The sequence below is a fragment of the Opisthocomus hoazin genome, chromosome 18, assembly GCF_030867145.1.
Source record: "Opisthocomus hoazin isolate bOpiHoa1 chromosome 18, bOpiHoa1.hap1, whole genome shotgun sequence".
NCBI classification, from domain to species: Eukaryota; Metazoa; Chordata; class Aves; order Opisthocomiformes; family Opisthocomidae; genus Opisthocomus; species Opisthocomus hoazin.
This window is the reverse complement of record NC_134431.1, coordinates 10,164,906-10,188,011: the sequence shown is the minus strand read 5'-3', so window position 1 is coordinate 10,188,011 and position 23,106 is coordinate 10,164,906. Positions and strand designations below refer to the sequence as shown.

The 23,106-nt window shown below is 43.3% G+C and overlaps 1 protein-coding gene across 1 annotated transcript in view; it reads left to right on the top strand.

Annotated features, from left to right (window-relative positions):
• KCNB1 (potassium voltage-gated channel subfamily B member 1) overlaps nt 1-22,871 on the top strand; it is a 136,487-nt gene extending 113,616 nt beyond the window's left edge. The window contains exon 3 of the mRNA XM_075438569.1: nt 11,039-22,871. Coding sequence (XP_075294684.1) covers nt 11,039-13,063 — 2,025 coding nt within the window. The 3' untranslated portion in view covers nt 13,064-22,871. The remainder of the gene's footprint in view (nt 1-11,038) is intronic.
• The last annotated feature ends 235 nt before the right edge of the window (nt 22,872-23,106 follow it).

Sequence of the window (23,106 nt, the reverse complement as noted above, 5' to 3'; positions counted from 1 at the left end):
TGCGAGATAAAGAGACCACGTGCCTGACAGAAAATCCGGAGTTTCCCAGGACATCAAAACTCTGCGTTTCCCTGGAATGACAAGTTCTATCTTTGGCAAACAAAACTTAGGCTCTTTAATATGCTTCTCCCCCAACATGCCATGTTCGCGTGTGTTTGTTTAGCAAACAGTTACTAGGAGGTCTCCGAAGGATAAAAAAAAGTGATACTGGGTATTATTATTCATGGATGGAGGTGGGGAGGAGAAAGAAAAACAGTGCTAATGTAGCCAAGAAGTTCAAGTAAGGTTCAACTTTGCTATTCCAAAATCTGCTGCTATGATAATGAGACAGTCAAATCAGCTCAAATTAAGAGCTCAGGGAGGCTCAGCCTTTCAAAGAAGTACATTCGTGACAAGACTAATTTCTGCCAGCTAGTATGTAGTGTGGTATCACCCTATATTAACATAGAAACCCCAAACAAAAAAAAGGCAACTGAAAAATGCTCTAAGACCCAGTGAAGTGTTTCATTTCACTTAATCTCCAATGCTGGTCTTTGCTATTCTGCACATGGATTAAAATACAAGGTAGCACCTGGCACCGTTCAGCTACCATTTACAGGAAACTTTGCCTCCTCTCCTCCCCTCTCATCAATAAACATTTACTAAAAGGCAGCACACCAGCATTTTTCAGCGAGTTTCAGGTGACTTTCCTTAGGGTAAAGGGCAAAAAAATCAGTAAAACAGCCACTGAACGAACCAAACAACTGAAAAACTCCAAGAAAGGGTATAAAAACCAGCTCTGCTCCCTACCCAAAAGAACAGTGGCTTCTTTTTTCCTTTTCTTCTTTTTTTTCCTCTCTTTTTTTTTTTTTCCTTCTTCTTTCTGTTCAGCTCTGGTTTCTGCAGTCCCCTGAGCATTGCAAAAGGTGTGGTAAAGAAAAAGTAAGTTCTTGTTGTAAATGTACCTCCCAGATACCACGGTAGCATAAGTGAATCTCTGCTGTTTGTGGCCCCCCAGGCAGGGTGCCAGTAGCAGGGTGATCTCAGAGGTCTGTGCTGAGGAGGGGGTGAGAGAAGGCAGGGACTGCGCTGTGGGCTGTGCATCTCGTTGCTGGCCTGCCCGTGCAGCCTCTGTCAGGAGCATGGCGGGATGCAGTAACATGGGAGAGGTTATCATAAGAGATGTCAAAGCTATCAGAAAGACAAGGGCTATCCGGAGTAGGTGTGTATTTCTGGTGGTTTGGAAAGACTTAATATTGTGCCAATGTCCAGAAGCCAGTGAGCATGGGGATGAGTGTTCCCTGATTGCCAGCTGACACTTCAAAGAGTTTGAGCTTTTTCTGAGCTCGAGAGAGACTTCAAAAAAAATGAAGACCAACAACAACAAAAAAACAAACAAAAAACCTCCCAAAACAAAAAACAACAAAGAACCAAATATACATGTCCACACTTCAGTTTCATCCTCTGTATTTATAGGTAGAACGCACCAAAAATGTCTTACTGAGCGGAGATCAAACTCTCTTGTTGAAATGCTGATGTATAGCTGCCTTTTCTTTTGTGGTCTAATGGATCCTGTATCTACTGTCTCTACTTACCACTTGCTAAGGCCTCATACTAATCAGAATGATTAATTGCCAAGGATTAGCTTTCAGCTGCTTTTGTACAGTTTGTATACAGTTGTTTTTATTTATTAAATATATGATATCTAATCCAGTGTTTAGTGCTTACAAAGGGAAGAACCGTCTGTGCTTCAGACTAAAACACTTCATTCACTTTGTGCCAAAGCCCTCACCAAGGGCTCCATGCTTTGTGGAAGTTAGAAAAACCCCTTGGGAACCCAGACTTGGGAGAAACGGACCCACGTGAGGACGTGTCCCTGCATCAGACCCCTTCTGTCTGGTGCAAGGTCTGCCTGCCGAACACGAAGATAAGCGTGGGGATGACGGAGAGCAGAGGAGCTGATCAGGATAACAAGAGGTTTTATCAGAATAAAGAACTAAGAAGTAGGAAGGTGCTGAGAGCTTGGAGGGATTCTGCAGAGGTGTTTCCCACCACCTGTGGCCTTCATATGTCTCTTTTGCAAAAAGAGGGTTGCTAATATTCAATTTCTTTGCAGGCTACTTGGAAGGAATAAGCAATTAACAGCTGTAACCCCTTGTGTGAGCCCAAGGCTTTCTCATCAGTGCAAGATATGCCACCAAAGCTCCTCTTACATTAGGCTGTAAGTGTATGGGCCAACTCTGGTTCTGTGCAGCCCAGGCAAAGGCTGCACCCAGGGCACAGGAGGATTTGTCTCCCTGAAGCAGTACATCTCCCCTGGCTTGCGAGGCAGCAAAACTTCCTCAGCATAGATTTTGTGCCCTTGTAGTGAGAGTGAATGGAAAAAAAAACCTCCTCTGAAACCCACTGGAGAAACCTGCCATGACCTGCAGAAGGAGCCCGTGTGCAGAGGTCCGAATAAGCTGAAGTCAGCCTTTAGGAGCAGCCTCCTGAAATGCTCAGACACTTGGATAACAGGGCCATGCTGGCATCAGACATATTAAACAGGCAGAGGATATTGCCACTGCCTTTCTATCTATAGGGATTTACTGTTCCTGCAGGCTTCCCTGTCTCTTCATAATGCCATTAGTGCGGCTGATGCTGGTAACCGGATTTACCACTTCTCCTAACACATTTCTGGAAAAAATGTTAAACAGGTCACCGTTTTTGCAGACAAGACATCACTTGATCTCTGTTCTAATTTCCTCGCTAAGTGGCAACCCAGTATGGATCAATGACCAGGTAAATCTCCCCGCAGCAAAACTAATTACACCTTTTGGTCAGAAAACAGCAGTGGAACTGGTTTAGTCTTCCAAAAATTTCCACACTATAATATGCAGGACTAATGCACCTCAGATTTGAAAAGAATTAATATAAATTATTCTCATGCATATTCATGAGAGGAAGACTGGTTTAGCAATCAAGCTAATAGTTTTTGCTTAATTGCATTTGGTTGATTTCATGCTATCTTGGCACATTCCTGATTGAATTTAACCATTAAAACAAACCCTCCCACAACTACTCCAGCAAACACCAACACTCTAAGCTCAGCATCCTCTGTAAATAGCGTCTGAGGCTGAGCAGACTGCTTGGGATAGTGGGAGTTGATCACGAGTATTTTCTCTCCCTGCTGCAGGGTAAAATCACAAAAGCATCTTGAAGAGCAGTTCCAGCTGTTCACCAGCGCTGAGGGTTAAGGCACGCATTTTTTATTTTTTATTTTTCTGAAGCCAAACCATTGTCTACTTGAAAGCAAGACACATAACAGGAACGGGAGATGTACCTGCAAGGGGAGTGCCAGGCTGGAGGGAAGGGTCTGTCTGGGTAGGTGGTCTGGAGCCTGACCCTGCTAACAGCTAATGACTTGCTGTGGTGCAGAGTGTTGACGAGCAGGTGGGATGTTCTGTGCGTTGATGGGGGGGTTCACCTTAGGGTCTGTCCCTTTAGTTGCCTTTCAAGGAAAGACCAGGCTGTGCAATACCACACTGCTATTCCCCACTGCTGTGCTCCAAGTCCAGCATTTTGCATGGTACAGAGTGGGAACACGCGAGCGTGATGAAGACATAGCGGGTCAGGCAAAAGGGCTGGGAAGGGGGATGGTAGGAGCGCTTGCGAGGGAGACCCCAGGGCCAGGCTGGCGGGGGGCTGGGTGGAGCAGGCACCAGCGTGGCTGGAGCCCTCCTTGGGAGCAGACTCACCCTCCGACATGTGGGGCCTGAGCACAGAGTCCTTCCATGGCTTGAGGATGGCAGCAGCAGTGCTGCTCGCTGGGGTTGCAGTCCTCCTGGGCAGAAGGCAAGGCCAGGAGAAAAATGGGATACTTGAAGTTCCATGTGCCATGCGTTTGTTTTCTTTTTTTCTTTTCCCCATGCCAGCAGTAGCAGAAATAGGACAGATGCTCCCCTCTCACCCTCTCTTGAGCACTGTCACGGCACTGATGTCCAAAGGCAGTGTATGCCTTTGAAGTTTGCCTTTTCAGTGTTTTCTTTCATTTATCATTTTCTTCTCCAGCACACCATTTGTATCTGGGCTTTGCTTAGATGGGACCGACACCATTTATCATTTAATAGGCCTTGATAGCTCTCTGACAACTAAACATGTTCTTAACAGCATTAAGGAATTTACAGGCAGCTGTACCTGAAGGCTACTTTTCTGCCCACTTTAGCTTAGTCAGCAGCAGTTGTAGCTGCAGCTCTCTGGGTGCCTGTAGGCAAATGAAGCATTGGCATATAATCAGCAGAAGTATTCTATCTCTTTTTAAACCAAATAGCCTTACTCTCTAAACAGATAAAATTATTACAGCTATAACCTAAATAAAATAATTAACCATTATTCAATCCGGGCTTGTTGAGACAATGTCAAAATTAAGATCTGGTATATTTCCAAAGCAAAATAAGAATGGTTTTACCTTGATTTTGCTTTTATGTTTTTTATACTATGCAGTAATGCTTACAGAAGAGCATAGGAGCTTGCATTCTCACAGACTGAGGACACAGTCACTGGGGGCACTGCAGGGATGTGAGTGAGCTGGGGCATGCAGGGTCCTAACCCTCCAGAGCACAGATCTCCTGGGGCAAACAGGTCTCAAGAACCCCTCTGGGGCAAGATGTAGAAGTGGCATGTAAAGTGTCAGACCAGGGAAAACTCTGAAGCATGGTTTTAAATTCCACAGGAGTCTGTGGGACTTAAGGCTTTGGAGATTCAGGGTCTTACATTGCATCTTAACATCCTTTCACATGAAAAAGCAGATTAAAGGTTCTCTGTATTTCCCTTGCAACCCTATCCCCAAGTTTGGCCTGAGCTTCTTGTCATGATCCAAGAAGCAAGCGTTACATTTCGTTATGGCCTCAGCATTTTCTAGATATAAACATCCTCCAAGCCCAATGGTCAGAACTGCGACATCAGAAGTGACCATGTTCTGTGAACTCGTTCAGTTAATGAATTAACAGGCATTTTCTAGTAAAGAGATGTTTCCTAAAGCAAGTCACTGACAATAAATACTATAGACATGTATAGCTGCCATGAGCAGGAGACGTTATCCCCGTGCAGAACGAAGCGGGGAGGAGATTAAGGAACTCTCCATCTGTTTCTGCACTGTTCAGCACATGGGATATCACTCAAAATACACGGTGCTCTCTGTTTCTCACAGCCTGCAGAGACAGAGGCTGGCATAAGCACGGCAGGGTGGAGCTGGACAGTCTGACTCCAGGTTTGCTTGGGGAAGTAGGGGGGCTGCAGGAAAAAACCCTTAGTAAATGGAGCATATGAATGAAACTTGGTCCTGATGCCAAATTTATTCTGCAGGCCTTGATGGAGCTAAAAAAGTGCATTAGACAAAACCATTATTGAGCTTCTTGATTACATAACAATTTCCTCATCGTATTTCCAAGAATATTGAATCTATATTCAAACACCCTCCTACTCTCTCCCACGCACCACCCCTTCTCCTTGCTATATCAGCTTCATTACTGAGTATAAAGACAGAAAAAGTATAGGGCATGTTGCCATGAGCAGATAGATCTCAGATGCTTACACTGAGATTTTAGAGCCATCTATGGGATTTGGACAGCCAATTCTTATTAATTTTAATGGCTTTGAAAGTCTCCAGTCTTATGCCTTGACCTTAGTTAGGGCCTTTAGCAGTTCAAAGAACAGATAACCAAGCAACAAATATCACCAAACCTAAAAGATGGGTTAATCCCTGCTGCCTAAAACTTACCCTGCTCTGTGCTGTCTGGGGGGTGACGTGCACAACTTTGCTGCCCACAAACTGCTGCCACCACAAGCTCAAGAGAGAGATGGGAAATTTCTGAACAGACTGGCTTCTTTGTGGGAGCCCTCTTCCCCCATGGATGAGCACAGACCTTGCCAGCACAAAGGATGAATCCCTGGGGCCATTCCCACCCAGCAAGCAGGATCTGGCCCAGTGCAAGTGGACATTTCCTGCAAGGTGTGTGGTAGAGGTTCTTGGGGCCAATTTTGGAGGAGGTGGGGTTTAATGGCTTGCGAGCATGGCACATCCATCCTGCTTCACGGAGCAGCAGTTGCACACAAACTGGCTACACTCACTCACATAATCAGCTTGCTTGTCTCATTTGCATGTGTAATTACCAGCATGTATGTACAATCACACTAATCACTTTGAGGCAACCGCTTTAAATTCATTCAAAACCTTGCTTTGCCTGTCCTCGGGTTATTTAGCTTTCACAAAGGAAACATAGCAGTAATCCAGAGATTCACTCAGTAAAAATCTTTGCGAAACAGTCAGTTTAGTGAAGTTTTTTTCTGGACTCCTGCCCATATGTACCGAGACCTGCACTACAGGCGGTGATTAGGAGCCAATCCAATACCCTCTGCAAGTCACCTAGAGAAGTACCTGATGGGGAATTTCACAATTTATGGTGTGTTGCTAGAGGTGATGTGCAAAAGTAAATACAGAAGCAAAGAGCAAGGGAACTACACAGCTTCTCTCATGCAATCTGTTGGCAGAAACGGTCTGAAAGTTGTGTGGGGAAAACAGAGTCTTAAACCCTGACAGCTTTATGAGCAGTTTCAGGAGTGTCTGTGATGCTCTGCTGTGGATACCTGCCCAGTAAGACCTGCCCTGTCCAGCTGCTGTCACTAGCTCCAGCGGAGCCCATGTGAGGACAGTGGAGAACAGCTCTCATGGACGTGGCACCAGAAGTGCATGGATTCCCTCACCTGCCTCTGCCATTGACGTAGCCTGTCCTCAGGCAGGTCATTTCAGCCTTTTATGCCTCCAAATCTTCTTCCTATGCCTCCAAATTTTAGGCTGCAAGCATTTCCATTGTTTTAGCTGTGTGTTTTATAGGACCTACTGCAGACACGGGGCATCCAAGTCAGAAGCTCTGGAAGTGCCTGCAGTGATACTGAACGTGCCTACCCCAGGCCCAATAACAAGTCAACATATGCCAGATAAGCCAGCAGCAAGATCTAGGAAAGGGTATAGCTAGCTCCATAAGTAGGAATGTGAACATTTCTGCAGCACTCACAAAATCTAACAGGCCCCTCATGCTTAACTTTCCCATCCCTGTTCCTGCTTCAAGCCCAAGCCTATGCTCTGGGGACCTTTCTGTGCTTGAGACTGTTCAACCTCAGCTCTTTGATTGCCAGTCCAAAAGTTTTCACCAGCGCAAGGCCATGTTGCACGTTTTTTAAGGAATCATGAAAATCAGTGCTACAGGAGGAGGCTGTCTCCCCACGCTTGCTTCCATTTCAAGCAGCAATTATCAGCCGACTCGGCAGCAAGGTTTTGGGCACAGGGACGATGGGCACTTTTGTCCAGTGACCACTCGCCTAAGTGGCTGGAGCCTCATTCACTGCAAAGTGACCGCTCCTGCTCAAGTCCAGATTTGTCCCACTGGCTTTTCTCATTAAAGAGAAGTGAGCCTGGAAGAGGAAAAGAAGGAGGAAAGGCCAGGAATCAAATTAAAAGTCTGCCTGCCACACAGAGCATCTCTAGAGGCATTCTTGGTGGTATAAACGTCTTTCCTTCTGTCTCTCATTACTGACAGCAGAAAATATGAAAGGTGCCAAGCTAGAGGTGCTGTATGGCCAAGCTAGGAAACCTTTTCAAACAGACAGGCTGTGATTTCTGTAATCTGAAATCCAGACTGTAAATACATTGGGACGGAGCCCTGTGCCACTGAATGCAGTGCTGATGCGTGACAGCAGCAGCTGGATCCAGCTTTCTGTGGACAGCTGCTCCTTGGGTAGTTTTTGTTGGTTGTTGGATGCTACCAGGAACAAGGTATGCTTTAGAGGAGGAGAAGAATCCTCTAAACTCTGCTGGAGATGTTTCATCTCTCAGGTTTTTGTACTTTCCAAATGAAAAGTGTTTTGAATACCTGAGGACAGTCAACTCACATTTAGAAGTTTTTCTTAGCCTGACAATATTCCCAAAGATGTATGATTGCGGTAGATCAATAAGTGGGAAAATCTGTGTCTTAGGAGCACAGGTGACATCTCGCTGCAACTTGCGGTAGAAGTGATAAATGTCTCGCTCTCTTTATTGCTTAGCTCTGTGGCTAAATCTGCTAAACCAAAACAAATTTTACCGTCAGATCTCCTAGTTTTCAAATTTATGTTTATCTGGAATAGCCTTGATCTTCAAAGCAAGAAGGTACATCAAAGGAAACAGAAGGTTTGACACCAATTACTGCTGCTGGATGACATCCACTGAATAAAGATGGAGTGTTAATATTTACACTGAAAGTGAAGGAGATAAAACACACTAGGTACATCTAAGTCTACAAATAAGCTCTTCTGTGTATAGTGGGCAAAGATAAACCCAAGCAGAAAATTTGAAATAACCATTGAAAACATCACAAACACCTTCAGAAATGTTGGGTTGTAAACAAAGAAATGACAGCAAACTCACTAAAAAAGCCTTCTAGGAAAGCAAATCAGGCTCCAGGCTTCCTGGGGGTATTACCTGGTCTTCAAGAGATGATCTTTTGAAACAACCAACCATGCAGAAGTAGTTAACATCTTAATTTCTCCCCGGTTCACCAGGAGGCACTTGACTTTTACATTTTATTCTCGAGTTTGAAGCCATCATTTCAAGCACACTTCCCTGCGTCCCTCCCTGCTTCTCTTCATCCCATGGTTCTTCCTACTTGTTTGCACCCCCAAGTCTGTCACACAGTTTCTTTGGCTCATTGACCTGAGAAGTCTTTCAACAAGGCAAACGCTCATTTGCACAAGTTGTTGTGGGGTTGTTTGTATTTCAGTACCAAGCTTACGGAAGAGGAAGGTAGTGAGGAGGAGGTGAAAGGTTCGCTAGCACTGTGAGGGTGCACAGCACAGCTAAGAACAAACATTCTTTTAGACAACCTGTTTAAACAGGAAAACAAATCTTCCCAGCATTTTTCCTGGTAATAATTTAGTAACTGAAAATGAGGCTATTCTAAAATTCCAGTTACTAGAGCATTGTCTAGGAGGCCATTTACACCGTTCACTTCTCCCATTTAATCCAATCTAGACAACGAAACCGGAGCGTTTAACTGAGCTAATTTTATTTCTAGTCAAATCTCATTCTTCAGATTAAACTGCTAGGTCTGCTGTGTCATGTACAAATCAAAGCTCTATAGTACATTTTAGTGAGTTAAAAGGTAAATTATTTTGTTACACTGATTTGGAAGGGAATTTCTTAACAGCAAGTGGATTTTAAAACACTTGTTGAAATAAAAATTTCAAAATTGAAAATCTTGCCTTAAATTTTGATTTTTTTTTTTAAGGTATATGGGCTTTTCTCCTAAACCCATAGCTTAAGCTTGCTATATGAATTTAATTAAAGTGAAGCTTCCAGCCATTGTAGACCATTTCTGCCTTTCACCTCTAGAGAAGAGGTGAGGCTGTTCTTGAGAAGACCATTGTGTTTCTCGACTGTATTTGATCTGCAGGTTTCTCCTACAGCAGCAAATCTTGTTCCACTGTAGTAACTGTCTGTTTAGGGATAAGTGTTCAGAAGCCTGATATTTGTTGACTGTTAGGATGTCTGTGCTGGGCTTGGCTGAAGAGAAATCCTGCAAGAATTTCTTTCTCCAGTGCCCGGGGTGGTAACTGCGGAAGTTCTGGTATTGTGAGGCTGGCTGAGAAAGGTCACTGTAAGGAAACCTAAAATCCAGTTCTATGGGCAAGGAAGGAGTGTGCCAGATTTGCCATTCATGGTGCAGAACTCTTGTTATGCATTTTATAATTCATTGCTTAATACTGTGTATCTAGTCATCATGCACATACATTGAAATTGATTTCATGCCGCTTTTCTATCAAGCACAAGAAAAGTGAGCATAAGGGACCAGCTTACACCAAAATGAATACATAAAACATTAATCACTTATACATGTGTTTTGAAATCATTCTTGTATTTTGGCAGTAACCTAAGAAACTGGGTATATTCCTACCCAATTAACAAACTACAGAAAGAATTCACTAATAGAAAAAAAACACTCCTCAAATTGTCTGTCAGCTCTAAAACTTCGCTAAAATGACTTTAAAAGAAAATGTAATTAGGGAAACTGGAAAGTATAGCATTAGTGTCTATATAAAACAGGTATGGGAGGACAGCCTGCCTACACCAGCTGCAAGCTGCAAATACACTAATCTAGCACTTCAAGCTTTCTGGTTCTGCATGGAGTTGGTGGTCCAGGAGCTGATCAGATTTATGCAGGTTTTTAGAGAGGCTGCTCATTGCAGACCCTTCTGCTCTCATTGCACTCTTCAGCCCAAGAGCTGGTTTCTGGTAATGGATGAGCTCTCCAGTGGTTGGAGCTGCCCCACATTGACTATCTCAGTGTTGTGCAATTTGTTTTGCCTGCATGAGTTTGCCCTTTCCCCTGGTTGCAATGAGGAGCTAGGATGGCCAGTCAGTCACGTGCAGAGTAGCTCAGAGCTCAAAATGTTTTAGAAAGCTTAGTAAAGTTTTCATGTCTTTCACAACCGTCAAGTTTCAAGTTAGAGATGGGTCATTCAAAAAAGAGTGTATTACTTGTACACTTGTATGTAGTAAAATTGTACACACGTGTCTGTAATTAGCCACAGGCACCTAAAATTACAAACATAACCATGTACTAAATGGGGGACATCATTGTGGTTGAATCTTACATTCACAATTGCATTCCTTTTTGCTTAGATTTCAGAGTCTGTTGTCCAGATGGTCTTTGTTGGGCACCTAATTAGTAGTTAATTGAAAGCTCCTGCTGTGAACTGCTTCACAGCCCTCCTGGCATCCTAGCTGCTTAGTACGCTTTCCTTGACTGCACAGAGACGAAGGTACAGCAGCTAAAGTAGATCCTTTATCTCCTTTATGCATCCAACATAACCAAAGCAGCTTCCAAAATAAAATCACGTCAGGATGCATGGGTTATCTGACTTCTCTGTTCTATGAGCAAAATTAGTCTTGAAATGTGTAAGTGGAAATACAGCCATGTGTTAATGGCTGTGATAGATAGTGTAAAACATGCTGAGATGAACTCACTATTTTCTCTTTCCTTTCCAGATTTTGGCAATCATTTCCATCATGTTTATTGTACTATCTACAATTGCCTTGTCCCTTAACACACTTCCTGAACTACAAGGCGTGGATGAATTTGGCCAGACCACGGATAATCCCCAACTTGCCCACGTGGAAGCGGTGTGCATTGCATGGTTTACAATGGAATACCTCTTGCGGTTCCTATCCTCGCCTAAGAAATGGAAGTTTTTCAAAGGCCCACTGAATGCTATTGATTTGCTAGCTATCTTACCATACTATGTCACTATCTTCCTCACAGAATCCAACAAAAGTGTACTTCAGTTCCAAAATGTACGACGAGTGGTCCAGATATTTCGGATTATGAGGATACTCCGGATTCTAAAGCTTGCCCGGCACTCAACGGGTTTACAGTCCTTGGGGTTTACACTGAGAAGGAGTTACAATGAGCTTGGATTACTCATCTTGTTTTTGGCCATGGGCATTATGATCTTTTCCAGTTTAGTGTTTTTTGCAGAAAAGGATGAGGATGATACAAAATTCAAGAGCATTCCAGCTTCTTTCTGGTGGGCAACAATCACCATGACAACAGTAGGCTACGGAGACATCTACCCCAAAACACTTTTAGGTAAAATAGTAGGAGGACTGTGCTGCATTGCTGGAGTGCTGGTGATTGCTCTTCCCATCCCAATTATTGTCAATAACTTCTCTGAGTTCTACAAAGAGCAGAAGAGGCAAGAGAAAGCCATTAAGCGCAGGGAAGCTCTTGAAAGAGCAAAAAGGAATGGCAGTATTGTCTCCATGAACATGAAGGATGCATTTGCCCGTAGCATAGAACTCATGGACATTGTTGTTGAAAAGAACGGAGAGAGCATAGCCAAAAAGGATAAAGTTCAGGACAATCATTTATCTCCCAGCAAATGGAAATGGACCAAGAGAACGCTTTCTGAAACTAGCTCTAGCAAATCTTTTGAAACTAAGGAACAAGGATCTCCAGAAAAAGCCAGATCATCTTCAAGTCCCCAGCACCTGAATGTCCAACAGCTAGAGGACATGTATAACAAAATGGCAAAGACTCAGTCCCAGCCAAACCTTAATACTAAAGAGTCGAGTCAACCTGCAAAGCAAAAGGAAGAGCTAGAAATGGAAACCCTTCCTGGCCCTATGGTGCCCTTGCTGACGACTCGCACTGATGGGATCATTGACATGAGGAGCATGTCCAGCATCGACAGCTTCATAAGTTGTGCGGCAGAGTTCCCTGACTCTGGGAGATTTTCCCACAGCCCCCTCGCTACCCTTCCCTGCAAAGGTGGCATTAACGTGATTCAGGAGCAGAGCAGGCCAGAGGGGAGCGGTGCCAGGTTTGTGGAAATGAACCCAGGCTCCGAAGGCAGCCACCGTTCTGCTTTTTTCATAGAAAGTCCCAAAAGCTCCATAAAGGCCAGTAACCCTTTGAAACTAAGATCTCTGAAAGTCAACTTCATGCAAGAGGACACCAGCACATTAGTACCAGCATCAAATGTACTGAGAATATATCCAGATCCTCTCAAGAGCCGGGGAGCTGCTGCTGCTGCTGCCACAGATACTTCCTTACTCTCTGACAGATCTCTCATGAGCCCAGAAACCTCGATCTACACAACTGCAAGTGCGAGAACACCCCCAAAGTCACCAGAGACACAGACAGCCATAGCTTTCAACTTCCATGATGCTGGTATACACAAATACATAGATGCTGACACTGATGATGAAGGTCAGCTGCTTTATGATTCAAGTCCACCCGGAAATGTGAGTCCCAAGTACAACGTTACAAACAGTGGCTATCTAAAGCAAAAGGACAATGTTTATAGAACAGAGAAGAACCATCTAGAAGCTGCTGCTTTACCCACCTCCCCTAAACTGATAGGGCAAAACTGCATTTACTCTATGGAAGGTATCACTGGAAGAACCCAGGGCAATCAGGAGACTGTCAGACTAGAAAATCACATTTCCCCAGAAGTCCATGTATTACCAGGCAGCGGAGGACATGCTAACACACATGATCAAAGTATCTGAGATGGGCTCCAAAAGAACTTACTGAAAGTTTAAAGGAATGTCTTTACAGTCAACACAAAAAAAAAGAGCTTCTGCATGGCATGAACTTGGCTGAAACAAGCCACCTGTTTCTAGAAGTCTGGGGGAGGTCCGGTGTGGGTTTGTGAAAATGTCCTTCTCTGAAACAACTCTAAAGACGTTGCCCACATCAGTCAAAAACAAGGATTGCAAATCATGATCACACATTGATCTCCTTTCATGTTGTCCAGTGAAGCCAATGTGACCAAATATCCATCCATTCCCCTTGAACGCTAGAGCTCCTTTTGGAAATACTAACATCTGATTTGCATTAGTTCCATAAAGGATGCCAAGGCAGCCAGATTTGAACTCTGGAATAAATTGCTGGGGTTGGTAAAAGCTATCAAAACCACAATGCTCACTGCTTCAGGGCAGCTGTTCCCCATCTACAGCTTTCTCTGATGGATTTTGTGTCTAGAGGTAACAGGGAACACTTGCATTATTGGAAAATCCAAGTGAAAACCATTTAAAACAAGTAACGGTCTAGAGAAACCAATTATTAAAATGCTCTCTGGGTGTTTAACAATACAATATCCTGTAGGACCTGACGTTTTCTTTCGAAATATCAGCAGGGTGAGTTGCACCACTTGTATCTAATTCCAAACATCCCCTAGGAACGTAGTGAAACTTGCACTTACCCTCTGCTAAAAATCGATACCTGCCCCGGGGCCAGCACGTGGCCCTCAGTGGACGCACAGCCCACGCTGGGAAGGTGTGAAGGAGCCATGCAGAAGCAGGAATCTCCAGAGGCATCGCAGCCAGACCCCCTTCCCAGTGCTGGGGAGCGTAGGGCTGCAAGGAGAGCACAGCTCTCGCCCTACCCCTCTGCGGGAAGGAGATGCTCACTGCCCTGCCCCATGGGGACGGCCGAGTGTGGCCGCGGCGCTGACCCTGCGCTGGCCCTGCGGCACGTGCCAGGGGCACCGGGACGGCTCCCCAGCCTCCCCTTCCCACCCGCGTGCCGACTTGAGGCGTCAGCCAAAGTCTCGCCCTTGGCATAGGAGAGGAACTGGTCGGTCTGAAGCTTTTTGCGCCGCAGAGGCGCAGTGAAAGATATGCAAGTGTTACATAAATATGCAAAAAGAGGGATTCGTTAGCGACCCGCCCCGGGCCTGGCTGTGCTCTCTCTCGCGAGGAGGTCGGGCGGGAGAGGCTCCTGCAAAGCTGCATTACGAAGCAGCTGCAAGAGACAGGAGAATCAGGCCTGATGTTTTAATAACATCTAGTCATTTTTAAATGAAACAAGAAAAAAAAGAAAAAAAAGATCTGACCATTTTAAATAAACAGAACTAGCAGCCACCAGCCTAGGTTTTTAAAATATTATTGTTTCAATAAAGTTATGTCAAATTGTGTAGGAAATAATTTGTCTTTGGTTTTTAATCTCGGGGGGGAAAAGCACTTTACGTTGACTTTTTGTTGTTGTTGCGATGCTGGAGTAGGATAGCAGAGTGTAACAATCAAGCACTTTAACCAAGCACTATTTTAATTTGTGCCTCCTGTCGTGACCGTGATTTGTTACACGCCTGTAGCAAGTCACAACCTGTCCTGTGATAACTGTGAAGGTAATCTTTTATGTTGTTCTCTGTTTCTACTGTAAAACTCAATTGTAAATAACTCTGTCAATGAGTGTTTCCTGACCTATTTCTGAGTACCTGCCGGGGCGTGTAACGATCTGCATGCAGCAGGTCTGGGGTCGTGTTGAGACACGGGATGCGGGAGCAGAGGTGCACAGGCGGGAGGAAGACCCCAAGCTGCTCGAGTCCGCTGCGTTTTGTTCCTTTCTATTGTAAAAAAAAGCGCCGTTGGTTAGTCCTGAATGTAAATGTCTGTCCGTCCAAGCCGTACAGTACTTCTGTCTGTAATCCGTAATAGTGAATGCAGCATGTACGGACAAAAGCAATAAGCACATATATGTTTTAGGAACTATTATGGGTTACGGTGATAGCTTTGTTAGGTCTCTCCTTGGCACAAAACTGTACACGCGTTGGAGTTAACTCTGCTCTGCTCAGCCGACCCCATCCCCGGGTGGTGGGACACAGCCCGAGGTACCCGCTCAGAAGTTGCCCTTGCGTCCCAGCAAGGCAAGACCCTGGGGAAGGTGCGAGTAAGACCTGAGCCACCACCTCACGAATTAGCCCACCGGCAGCGAAAGAGCCCTCGTGCCATGCAGAGTGGCACGGGAGGTACGCAAAATGAGTTCAAGGCATCTGTGCATGCAAACGATACTCTGCAGAGTATTTACGCAGGGCCAGTTCCTGAGGTTCATTAGCTTTTACTCTGCCTCCACTCAGCCAAAACCACCGCTCCTCTGAGTGGGCTCTTTGCCTGGTGAAGGACTTTAGGATTCGGCCATAGTAAATACAAGTGTACTTAGAGGAACCGATGTATTGCTGAGATACTAGTTAAGATTGAGTCGTCACAAAAAGGTAAAGTGACTTTCCATCAGATAAGCTTTAAATACTGATTTATTCTGTGGCTTTCTGAGGCCGTAGAGTGGCAACAAGAAATTTTAAAGAGAACAGTCTTAACATAATCTCTGTGTTTCAGTGATCATTCATGTCTGTCATCAGCACAAATGTAAAAAGGAGAAAAATCAGGGAAAATTTTTTGATAAAGCAAGTAATAGCGATTTCCAAGTTAAATATTTTTAGAGCTGATGCTTTCATGTGGAAAAAAAGTCATATTTTACATATCACGAAAGTGAGCGTATTTAAATATAGCCATATAGTGTAGTATTTACCACACTCTCATCCAAATTGATGTATTTGGTTTATAGATGGCACTGACAAAAATGTATAGATCAACAATTCTATCATTTTTTAACTGATAATCAACTGGTGCAACTCTCCTTGTAACCAAAGGCCCTCTGTCTGCCTTGTGTGATCACTTACAACACACACCTTCTATCATCTATTTAGTCCTACCTTTAAAGTAGCATTTTATTGAGTCACTTTTGAAAGCCACATTCAAAAGTATTATTAAAAATCTACCTTTTAAGTCTGAATAGCCAAAGTCCTATAGATTTCTTATAGAAAGCAAATAATTTCAAATTAAGCATATAATATGCTTGAAGAGCATTTCTTATTTGTGTATGAAGATGTAGCTCTCATTTTGTGCCCAGTTAAAAAGGAATTATGTTTAATTTATTTTAATAAAATAAAGTCTGAATACGAAGTATGTATCTATATATGTGTGTGTGTGCAAAATACACACATATATAATGTAAGCACTGGGAAATCTACTCTAACATAAAGCTATGGTAGACTAAATCTGTACTCATTACAAAAGGAAAGGCAGTGCTTTGAAAACATAAGGCTCACCAAATCCTATCGACACTAGAAAGACAATTTCATTTTATAGTTTGTTTGAAACATGTTTCCCAAAGCTCATAGGAGTCGGGGAAAATATGCAATATCTCTTGCATCAAGCTAAAGCGTACAGTTTAATCATTGGTATTTGGCATTCAGGTCTGCGAATTTACTGTGCATCCTGTATCAAGCAAGCTGACAGTTTCACCTGCTGCTGCAGAAGACATCCTATCTGAAAGGACTATGTCTGTGTGATGTCTGTGCTTGCTTGTATCTTACGTCATCAATATCATTTTTAATACTTATATATAAATATATATATAGAGAATATATATATATGTGGAAGGAATGGGTGCAGTTTTCTTAACCAGGAGGCAAAGATCCTTCAAGTTTTAGCCTTGAACAGAAGAAAAAAGCAGTCATATTGCAGTAGATTTCTCAGTGCCTTTTCTTAGAAACTTCACCTAAGCACACTTATGGAAAACAAAACAAAACAAGAGAGTCTCCTGTGAAATCCACATATTTCTGAAAGCTTTGAGAGTTAATAAAGGTAGAAGAAGGAAATAAAAAAAAATAAAAAAAAAAAGAGGAAAAGAAAACCCGTGGAACGCACATTCTCTTCCTGAACATACCGTGTGTCACGTGCCGGGGAATATCTGTCTGTGCAAGTCCCACAGAAACGCATCCGAGGCGGTCGGTTTCTTTGGCAACTATGGCTGTGATAAACTGTAGCCTTTTCTTCCCTTGCAGCTAATACGATACACATTTCTAAGGAAAACAGTATTCTCTTCTGTAAAATTGTAATGTATTGTTAATATTTGTACCTATTGTATATTTATGTCTTGACAGAATTATGACTGGTACAGTTTATAGTAAATACGAAGGGTATTTAAAACTCATCGCAAAGACAAGGTTTCTAAAGCCAAGTTCTCTCTCTGTCGGTAAGCTCCACATACCATGATCTCCCATTGTTTTTAACACCTCATTTTAAAGCGAACAGAAGAATCACTGAATAAAGTAGCCGAGTGATGGAGACCGTGTGGCACCGATGCCCTCCTGTGCAGCTCAGTCGGGAGCGAGATGGGGAGGTGGGCTTCCCCAGTGACTCCAAATCAGCTCCGACTTCTTCGTGTTTGGTCAGTCACTTCTGCTTACGGTAATCAGACTGAACAAGTGTTACCTTCTTAGGTTGCTTTAGGATCACCCACCTGGGGAGAATATGGCTTTAAATAGCTCTTGAATAAAGTACAGATGTTCTAGTTACCTCTGTACCTTCTGTTTGCCATTGTGTTGGCTTTATAAGTATCTGATGTATGGAAAAGTCATGTGACTTTCATGCATTCCAGAGTAGTCTATTTTTCTGTTCAGATTTAAAAAAAAAAAGTTATATATATATAAAAATATAAATATATATCTGTATTTTTAGCAAATTTATAATAGGGCAATCGAGTCAGAATTCTTTTTGTATTACAGAATAATATATTAGATGCTTTCTCGGTGTTCATTTACATAGTTGATCCCCTAACATTTTTGTTGTCATTATTTTCTTTTGTTCTAAGAAAAACACCTGCAACATCCCTCCCGCAAGTGCGTCTGCGAAAGGTCACTGAGTTTGTCTGATGTTGTCATGTTTTCATATTTTTCCTGTTTGTGGTACTGAAAAATAACCAGGGACTGGCTATGGAGACAAAGATGTTCCTTCCACGAAACACAGAAACAGGCCGGACTCTGCCCTTGGATACGGCAATGTAAATGCCAGCGAATGCCACTGGCTTCGACGTTAGCCATAGCCTGAACTGCAGTGGAGTCTTTCCAGATTTACACTGATTAAGCTGAGAGTATAAAGAAGAGACACGATTTGAACCTGACTGTCTTAATAATTAGGATGGAGTTGGGATAAGCGTCAAAATTCAGGCTCTTATTTTAAGGCAGTGACCTGACAATGCTCAGGCAAAGCTCCCACCTTTGGGGAAGTTTTTTCTGGGTTGAAAGAGAAGGGTCAAGACTTTCCCTTCCCACTGGGTTTTGGAATTTCTACTTTCAGTCCCAGACAAAATCAGGAAATGAGAAAAAAATTATGAGGGAATAAAAAAACCTGAATGTACACGTACAGAAAGCGACTGGATTTGGATCTGGTTATGGTGAAGTCCGTCTATGCACGTGCTTACTCAATGATCTTTCTTACTCCTTTATAGCTGTACCATCACATAAATTGACTAAAAATTCCATGAGATAAATGTGCATCCTGAAGCTATCTCATGGCCTGTTGAAGTTTAGCACGACAAAGAGCTTCAGATCAGCCCTGTAGCTCTGTGCGAACATTCCCTGTTGAATCCACCCAGCAGTCTGGTCAGTGACCATATTTTTTTCCAAAGATGGAGTTTTGGTCCCATTTCCTTTTGTCTGCTTATGTGATTTTCTTACAGGCCAACCACACTAACCAGCAAACCTGAAACAGAATTACTTTGGGAAAACACGTGTTTCAGAAAGTCCAAATACCACCTAAATGAACTGAAAAAACAGCAGACACTGTTTTGCATGTGATCATGTGTCAGCAAGATCCATTTACACATGAGCATGTTAAAACTGGGTGGGATTTTTCTTCTTTTGAAAGCCATTAGTGCAATAGCCCACCATATCTAGCATCAGTGACCACATAAATCCTTTCAAAAGGCATCTTCCATATCAGTAAGTTTGTGCATAGTCAACTAAACCATAGAAAGATTCTAGTTAGACCAGGCTTCAATTTACCCTTGCAGGTAGCCCTCCCACACCGCGACAGAAACGACCCAGATACCAACCAGCCCTTCAAAGAAGAGACGTTCATTTCCCAGCATGTGTTTCACACTCCATGCTGATCAGATTTAGGCTCTTGCAACCGAAACTTTGTCTTGGCCAGACAAAGGAAACCTTAGGAAAACTGGAAGCCTGCATTAAGGGTGCGTATCTCCTTTGTTGCTGGTGTTACCTAAGCCACAAATAAGTGTCCTTTGACACCAATGGTAGGGTGCCACAAATGTTCATATCTGTAAATACTGCTCAGAATTTTGCGTTTCTTGATTCTGGCTTCATCGCACAAGAAGTTTTCAGTCTAGAGGCTTAGAAGAGAATGCTTCATTTTTCTTTTTAACTAGAAATAATATTGTTGATATTCTGTAGGACGGAACAAGGCTTAACCTTTGACATTTTTAAAGGGGTCTTTTCAAGACTGTAGTGTCAATACCTTCAAGAAATAATAATCAGGCTGGGATCAGTACAAAGACCCACCCAAACTCGAGCCTTGTGGAAGCCAGGGAGCCAAATTTGCATGACATGCAAATTCTTTGCTGCTTGAAGTAAAAGCCCATTGAGGTCAATGGAGCTGTGCCCCATTTAGCCCACAGAAGAATTAGGACCCATGTCTCTAAAAAATAATGGAAAATTAAAAGCTCTGTATGACTTCAGGGAAGGATGTTTCTGTCCACAGCACCTACAAGGAAACCAGTGGAGTGAAGGAGTGGGAAGCAGAGCCAGGTCAGCGAAAGCCTGGGAAAGGAGGGAATCCTTCAGGCAAGAGGATGATAATCACATCATCCCTATCTTGACTGAACATCCCTCTGTGTCAGCTCACTCTTCGTGGGCTTGATGCTGCAAGCAGCATCCCAAACTCACAGATGACTGTCCCTACAGCAGGACCACAAGCTCAGCCACACGATTCAATACTTTCAGCCCTCGGTCCAGGGACGTACTGCTGCTAGGAGGACACTACCGGCAGATGGGCCACTGGTTACCTTTGACTGTGTAACAACCTCTGGTTCTATTGGTATTCTACATTTAAGACCATTTTAGGATTCATTAGTTCTTCTCTACTCTCTGTACTTCATTTAGGAGCTCTGCCTGTTATGCCTCTTCTTCCTTTTGTTTTGTTGCCCCTAAGTACCATTGCCACACGTTGGCTCACGTGACCACTGGGATTTACTTATTTATATCAGTTTTGTTGGCTTGTGGCAAAGATGGAAAACAATTTTTTTCCCCCATTCTTTCTGGCTTTTTGGTGGTGGATGCAGAAAATTTCTTTTGCATTGAAACATTCCCCAATGGTGTGCTGGGGGGAGGGGGGAAGGAGCAGCGTCTCCATTACTTTGAACTTTGAAGCCATGATACTGCAATCAGCAAGGCCAGCCACAGCTACCAACCAAACTCACTTTCCAACTAGATTAGCATTAAAAACATATACCCCAAGTTACTGCAGCAGAATGCTGCTTTCTAATCAAGCCAGTGAAGCAGTTCCTGAATGGGGAGAACACACTTAATGAGGCACTGTTGCAAGTGCTGTTTAACAACGACTCCATGCCCATGGAAGGACGCCCGGGCGGTCTGTCACTGTGCTGCACATTGCAGCTGCTCAGCGTTTCACAGCGCCGGCAAACAGCCTCAGGGCTTCCTTCTCCAAAAGCACAGGGCAGCTGCTGGACCTGCACAGTGGCCCATGAGCCTGCAGCCAGGGCTTCCCAGTGAAACCTCCAAAGGGCAGCAGTGAGCATCCAGAGCCATTGAAGGATAAGAAAGCGGTGGAGTTCCCTTTAAAAGAAAACTGTGATATTTAACAACAAATAAAAACTGGAAAAATGTAGGTTTCCTGTGGCTCTGCTAGTACATGTGTATCAAATTGCTTTTACATCTGGAAATTGAAACCAGCTGTGATCCAGCTTGAGAAAGGGCAGAACATATGACAGGTTTCTCCATTGCCTTGCACTTCAGTTCTTTTTCAACCCGCGCAATGGGGAAAGAAACAGGGAATCCAGTCCAGCACGTCTGTAATGAAGGGCAGTGCTTCCTGCCTCTGCCCAGCAGATCCTGCACATCTTGCACAGTCTCTTCGTTGGGTTATATTGGATCAACCCAAGGGGCAATGCATCAGCAGGTGTTTTCTCCCCATTTAAGCAATGTTTCAATACCCTGGCATTTTTGGGTGATTACAGTAACATTAGCCATATACTAGTGTACTTAGAGTCTTAAATTTTTTTGTAACTTTGATTTAGTCATTCTTTGTTGAAGTTTATTGACCTCTCCAGTTGTTTCCGTAAACAAATTATTAAAAAAAAAAAAAATCAGTGTCTTTATATGCATGTAGTAGTATGAAACTGTGATCAATGTGTGACATTCAGAAACTGTACTGTCTTGTAAAATATGTCCAAATGTCTAAGGATTTTAAAGCAATGGTCCCCTACTACAGACTACAGAAATAAATAAAAAGGTATGGATAAAACCAAAGCCTTTATTTTCTCTGTTCCATGGTCATATATACTGGCCAAAAATATAACTACCATCAGCTGGCACTGAGTTTCTGCTTTAGCTCCTTGCAGTTGACAGCAGGTTTAGACATATGTTATTTGCTCACGGATCAGGCCGTGATTCAGGAAAGCAGTGCCGAGCTTGACACCTCCTGTTTTAAGCCTGACGGATTCAGTGCGTAAACCTGCGGGCTTAGTCCTCACCCTCCATGGACAAAATCCACCCGCACCTCCCATAGCCACGGCCAGGCTCAGGGACCGGGGCATCTCCCAGCCCCTCTGTGCCCGGAGCACGGATGCACAGCCTGCGGGGAGATCCCTGCTGCACACCCAGCGCCCGGAAAGCGGCATCTTGGTCAGGCAATTGTGCAGATGCAGAACCAGACGCAGATGGGAGAACAGCCGAGGTTTGGAGACAAAGAGCTTTGGGTGTGAAAACTAGACAAACAGGCTGCTTTTACTGCTACTTGAAGCAAAAACTTGGACTTTCTACTAGAGCCACTGTGGTTTTCTTCTCCTTTAGATTAAGCAGTGGGTTGGTTAAATTATGCAAGTTATCACAGCAAAGGTAATTTAAACTGCTCAGGAATATTTTCTTTGATTTGATTACATCAAAATTTTCTTATACTGGAAGGCACTTTCTGTAAGAGTCTTCAAAGCTTTAAGCTGAACACCCTGATTTATGGAGACATTCATTTATGGCCATTAAAAAGTGTAAAAAGAACAAATATTTCTACCCAGACCAACTACTTGTTTGTGCAGTTCTGCACTCCCCGCACCCTCACAGGTTCCTGCACATAAAAAATACAATAAAAAAAACTACGTGCACTGTTTTACATCTTATTTTACACAGCCACCACATTTGCAAATGGAAAACAGAATCTCATGGAAGTCCTGCACAGCATGTTAATGGCATGATTCTACATTTACTTGTGGTCATTTTCAGTTTAGTAATATCTTTTTAAGGCAAATTTAAATAATTAGTTGAGTGTTTCATAACAAGCAGTGACAATGACATCTAATAAGATTAAGGCACTGAACTTGAAGGGAAGTTTACAAATGAAGAGCTAGAAAGTGGAGTAATACCTGTAACATGTCTTCCTCTTCCACTTTCCTCTAATGATTTTTCTTGTTGTTTGCCTGCCAGCCTGAGTATGCAAGCTCTGGAATTCTAATCCAGCATCTGTAATTATACTGTCCAAGCAGGTTTTCTCTATGAATTGATTTACTTTATCAAGTCAATTAAAATAATGCCTATCTCCTGAGGCGTGGTGGTTCATTATTGTGTTCCAAATCTATAGATATTTAATATTTTTTCCTAGTTAAATTATACTGCAGAAACTTTGCTTTGCCCACACCCTCACACCCCCTCAGCCCTGTTTCTTGCCTGTGCTGCATGCCATGC